Source organism: Dicentrarchus labrax, unplaced genomic scaffold (assembly GCF_905237075.1).
Source record: "Dicentrarchus labrax unplaced genomic scaffold, dlabrax2021, whole genome shotgun sequence".
NCBI classification, from domain to species: domain Eukaryota; kingdom Metazoa; phylum Chordata; class Actinopteri; family Moronidae; genus Dicentrarchus; species Dicentrarchus labrax.
Window position 1 is genome coordinate 8,766,123 of NW_026136707.1, and position 4,942 is coordinate 8,771,064.

Here is a 4,942-nt window from a genome sequence, read left to right on the forward strand (position 1 = left end):
CCCTCAGTATACCACATCAGTTCACATTCGTTCATTATGTGCAATAAACTTTTCTTATTTCATACATTCGATGGCGTGGTCTTTGTTAGTGAATGTCCTTTTCAAACATGTGCTAGTTTCTGTGTGAGTGTTACAACTGTAGTGGCAGTTTCATGTTATCTGCTGTGACCTTGTGTCTCTTTTACTGTTGTTATTGTGCATGAACGACAAAGCTCAGGTCAAAATTTAAATTTAAGAAACTGCATTAATGGCTTCAACATCTTTATTTAATGTTGCATTAAATTCAAATTAAATTCTAGACATAATCATGCCAGGAAAGTGAAAGCACACACATGAATGAATGACTTGTGTTAATGTGCACATTTGAACAATGGAAACTAAAATGCAAAGATCATTCATGCAATAAACTTATTCAAATGGCGTAGTGATGGTTGGTCTTGAATGTGGTTCATAAAGGAAGTTGAATGTGATTTCTGGAATACAAAGGTGATCTGAAAATAGTCCTATCTTGCACACCTGAAAGTAAAACTGTCTGCATGCTGATGTTCAGGGACAAGAGTAAATGCTCTTTAGGTTGCTAGTGTCACTCATAGACTGTAAAGATGACAATGTGTTATAGTCACACTTTGTACCCAACCCAATTCTACAAAGTCCACACTCAGCACAATGTAATTCTTATCAACACTAGCTTCTTCTGAAACACAAAACTCAAACTCAGATTCAGTTGATGTAATTTCAAAGAAATGTTAACTGCAATATCATTTGCTTTGGAAAGTGCACCAGCCTACTCACAAACAGTGACATCTTATGTGCGCTTGGCATATTCATATCTTTACATTGGTGTAAAGTCCCTTCATTAACATAGGACAAAAGGGCAGCATGGATAGTCTGAGTCATTCAAACCAAACCAAGAAATCAAATCAAATAAATGTCATTTTACAGATAATTTATAAATAAGCTAATGTCTGTCTGATTTGTTCCAGGTTTCAGTAATAAAAAAATAAAAATAAAAAAAATGTTTTATGTTTTATGTTTTATGTGTCAACATAAAACTTCACAATCAGGCAGTTTAAAAAAAAATAAAATAAAAAGTAATATAGAAATATAAATGTGAGGATTAAATCACAATAACTCTTACAACTCAATACAATAGTGACAACCATTTCCCTAATCAAGCCCCCCCACCCCCCTCTCCAACAACACTCACAGTTTCTCCTCCTTAAAATGGTCACGTTTCATGTGATTGAGGGTTTTTTTTGTCTTGTCTCTGTCTCTTCCTCTGTGGTGGGGCCGTATTTGCTGTCATTGGTGACACTGGATCACTTGGTAGAGCACATTTCTGCCGTGTAGCCTCATACACCTGCATACATCACAGGATTACATCATGGTAGGTTATTATCCTTATTCTTTAGATGATAAACATATCATTATTTCCTAAGAAGATTTTAATTCATGTGCCTATATTATTCTTTATGATTTGAGGATTTCAATCTGCATCTGTGAAACACTCTTGCATAGTGCATTTAAGCTGTTTTCATACCTCTCTGATCATTAACCTTATTAACTAATTACTGTTTAACATAAATTGATTCATGCAGCACGTTTGCTGTATTAATTACCCCTTTTGCTACTAGACCACAGTATGGAAGACTGTGATATAGTTTGACATGACAGTGCGCTGTTATCAGTAAAAAGATTTAGTGTTAGGATCAAGCGACAAGGCACAGATTTAGCCACAGTCAACTTTATGTTGAAGTTAAAAAAATACGCTTTTGAATAATTTACAGTGACCAAATGATTATTTACACAACAAAGTTACAGATAATAATTAATATTATCTGTAACTTTAATTTAATTAATTTCAGTGCCTCAAAGCTCTTTTTCTTCTTTTCTTCTTTGCTTTGTCCTCCACAAAAAGTAATTTAGTACAAACCCTAAACAGTACTGAAATAGCACAGATAGGGAACTGAAATCATGTTGAATGGCAAAGTCCTACAGTTCATCAGGCATAGAAACATGAAGAATGGGCATGGTTGTATATCACCCATACTTTTCTTTCACCTTCAAAATATTTCAAGGCAATAAAAATAAAAATAAAAAACTTAGTTTATAGTAGGTTTATTTAAAAAAAAAAAAGTTTACTTTGGTTAAGGATTATTCTTCATAGTCAGACTGCAAACAGAGCCCTATTTTGTTTTATATATTTCAGTTGTGTGCGTGTTGAATTGTTATCTTGCTCTTATGTTATTTTACTGCATTGAACCAAATCATATATACAGAGCACAGACAGCTAGCTAGTGAATAGATAGATAGATAGATAGATAGATAGATAGATAGATAGATAGATAGATAGATAGATAGATAGATAGATAGATAGATAGATAGATAGATAGACAGCACCACCATGTGGTTAAAACAAGTCAGATGCTCAAACCAAATGACTAAATATCCTCTTCTTCTTCTGCAGAGTGACTACGACCTCTTAGAAGGCTTTGGTGACCTATTTAACCAATCTGACAACTCGTCCAGTGGAGAATATTGCTGTGAAGGGGGTGATGTCTGTGACCTGAAGGAGACCATGTATTTTGAGGCAGTGTTCATCCCAGTTCTGTACTCTCTGGCATTTGTTGTGGGTGTCCTGGGGAACGGGGTGCTGCTGGGAGTTCTGGTTCAGAGCAGGAAGTCCTGGAGTGTGACAGACACCTTCATCCTCCACCTGGGTATAGCAGATGTGCTGCTGTTGGTGACGCTGCCCCTCTGGGCTGCACAGTCCGCTCAAGAAACTGGCTGGACCTTTGGCACTCCTCTCTGCAAGATCACTGGAGCTGTTTTTACGGTAAGAGTTGTGCAGCAGGAAAGAGGCACTAAAAACTGTCTGCATTAAAGTGTATCAGAGTAAATATGTAGTTGTTGCAAAAGGATTTTTTGACTTCTCTTTGACCGATTTCTTTGTACCCTCAGATCAACTTCTACTGTGGGATCTTTCTGCTGGCCTGCATCAGTCTGGACCGCTATCTGTCCATCGTCCATGCTACCCAGATGTACTCCCGCAGGAACCCCTGGGTCGTTCAGGTCAGCTGCTTGGCAGTGTGGCTCTTCTCCATGTTCCTCTCTATCCCTGACTGGATCTTTTTGGAGTCGATGACGGATGTGAGACGGGAGAACAGAAAAGAATGTGTTCCCAACTACAATAAGTTTGCCTATCAGTCAGTAAATGACTATCAGTCAGTAAATGACTATCAGTCAGTCAATTACTCTCTGTCAGAAGGTGACTGGCAGTCAGTACATGACTGGCAACTGGCATCGCGGCTGCTCTATCACATTGTGGGGTTCCTGATACCTTCAGCTGTCCTGATCTTCTGCTACTCCTGCATCTTGCGCCGTCTGCGATGCGGCTCCCAGGGCCTCGAAAAGCAGAAAGCTTTTAGGGTCATTGTGGCTGTGGTGGTGGTTTTCTTTATCTGCTGGACGCCATACAACATCACACTCATGGTGGACACACTTCACTCTGAAAATAACAGCATGACCTGTGGAGGGAGAACATCTCTGGAGAAAGCCAGGGTAGTCACATCCTCTCTAGGTTACCTCCACTGCAGCCTCAATCCCATCCTGTACGCCTTTGTGGGTGTGAAGTTCCGGCGTCAGCTCCTGAACATCCTGAGGTCTTTAGGCTGCAAGCTGAAGTCAAGCGTCAAACTCCAGTCTACTGTCAGCAGGAGAAGCTCCATTTGGTCTGAGTCTGCCGACACCTCCAACTCCATTGCTATCTGAGAGAGACACACAAACCTTAACAAGCTTACTGACTTAAATTGACATGGGGACAGAGACATGTACAGCTGAGTGTCCAATGCCTTGCTTTACATTGCCTGTGTTATATAACCTTTCACAAGCTATGTTTCCTTCAATTTCCTTTAATTCTTAGGGCATTAGTAGCTGAATGTGAACATGATCACTGTCTGGGACTTGAGGTCATACACCTGTAGTTGTAGGCAGCAGATCTATGTTTCTTGTATAGCAGAATATATCTCCCTTTTCTGACTGCAAGACAACATTGTAACATAAATAAATAAGGGCAGCATGTAATACTGCAGTGAGTGTTATTACTGTATTAGACATACAAACATTGAAATGACAATTTTTATACCACGATTTTACTGTATATTGCATTATGTTTTTTGTATTGTTGTGTTTTCTGTATGAAATGTTCAAATAGATAATAAAACTGTATTTTCTGAACCATACCGGAGTGTGTTTTAAACATTACAGCACAGCAACAGGGCCAAAATAAAATAGTATATAGCAGAGGTCTTTCCTGTTTACAAATGCCTTTGCTCTGCTTCCCGTACCCAGACCAGCTCCATGTTTTTAATGACTGTCTAATGTAGCTCCCACTGCAGACATGGAGCCAACCGATATGCCCTTGCTGGGGTATTATGTCTTGCTTGTTTTATGTGCTTCTTTTGTAATTATTACATTACATTACACATGCTTTATTTTAAAATTATTGTGGATTGTTTACTTGTGAAGTTTGTACTGTAGGTTTTTGGTTTGTAATCTTTATTGAACAGACTTTTATCAAAATGTTGCTATAAAGCCCAGTTATACAGTTATAAAAGTAGTCTGAATACATTGTAATACATGTTGCAGCTCAGATGGTTGACAGAGAACAGGTTTGTAGCACAAAATCTCACAATTTTAACTTTAGGAGAAGTTAGATTGTGCAATGTCCCTTTCTATTCTCGGTCTTCCTTCTGCATCTGCATTTTAATATATATAACTTTTTGTAGCGCTTTCTAAAATACTATATATGTTTTTGGTATAGTTAGATTCTGGTGATAACACGTAAGAAAAAATCTTAAAATGCAAACCCACATGTAAGGGTTTCAGTGGAAATGTCTTACATCTTTTTGACAGGAAATTGAAACAAAGTGACAAAAAAAAA

At 38.0% G+C, this 4,942-nt stretch overlaps 1 protein-coding gene across 1 annotated transcript; it reads left to right on the top strand.

Moving 5' to 3' along the window:
• The first annotated feature begins 1,235 nt into the window (after positions 1–1,235).
• Positions 1,236–4,241, top strand: cxcr3.1 (chemokine (C-X-C motif) receptor 3, tandem duplicate 1). The gene is made up of 3 exons (XM_051406636.1): positions 1,236–1,387; positions 2,468–2,836; positions 2,962–4,241. Exons 1-3 carry the CDS (start codon positions 1,385–1,387, stop codon positions 3,769–3,771), a joined length of 1,182 nt encoding a protein of 393 aa, XP_051262596.1. The 5' UTR covers positions 1,236–1,384; the 3' UTR covers positions 3,772–4,241.
• Positions 4,242–4,942: the final 701 nt, after the last annotated feature.

Bases quoted from the DNA above. Each gene is read 5' to 3' on its own strand.
- cxcr3.1 (XM_051406636.1), top strand. The intron at 2,837-2,961 runs GTAAGAGTTGTG...TTGTACCCTCAG, and splicing joins TCACTGGAGCTGTTTTTACG to ATCAACTTCTACTGTGGGAT.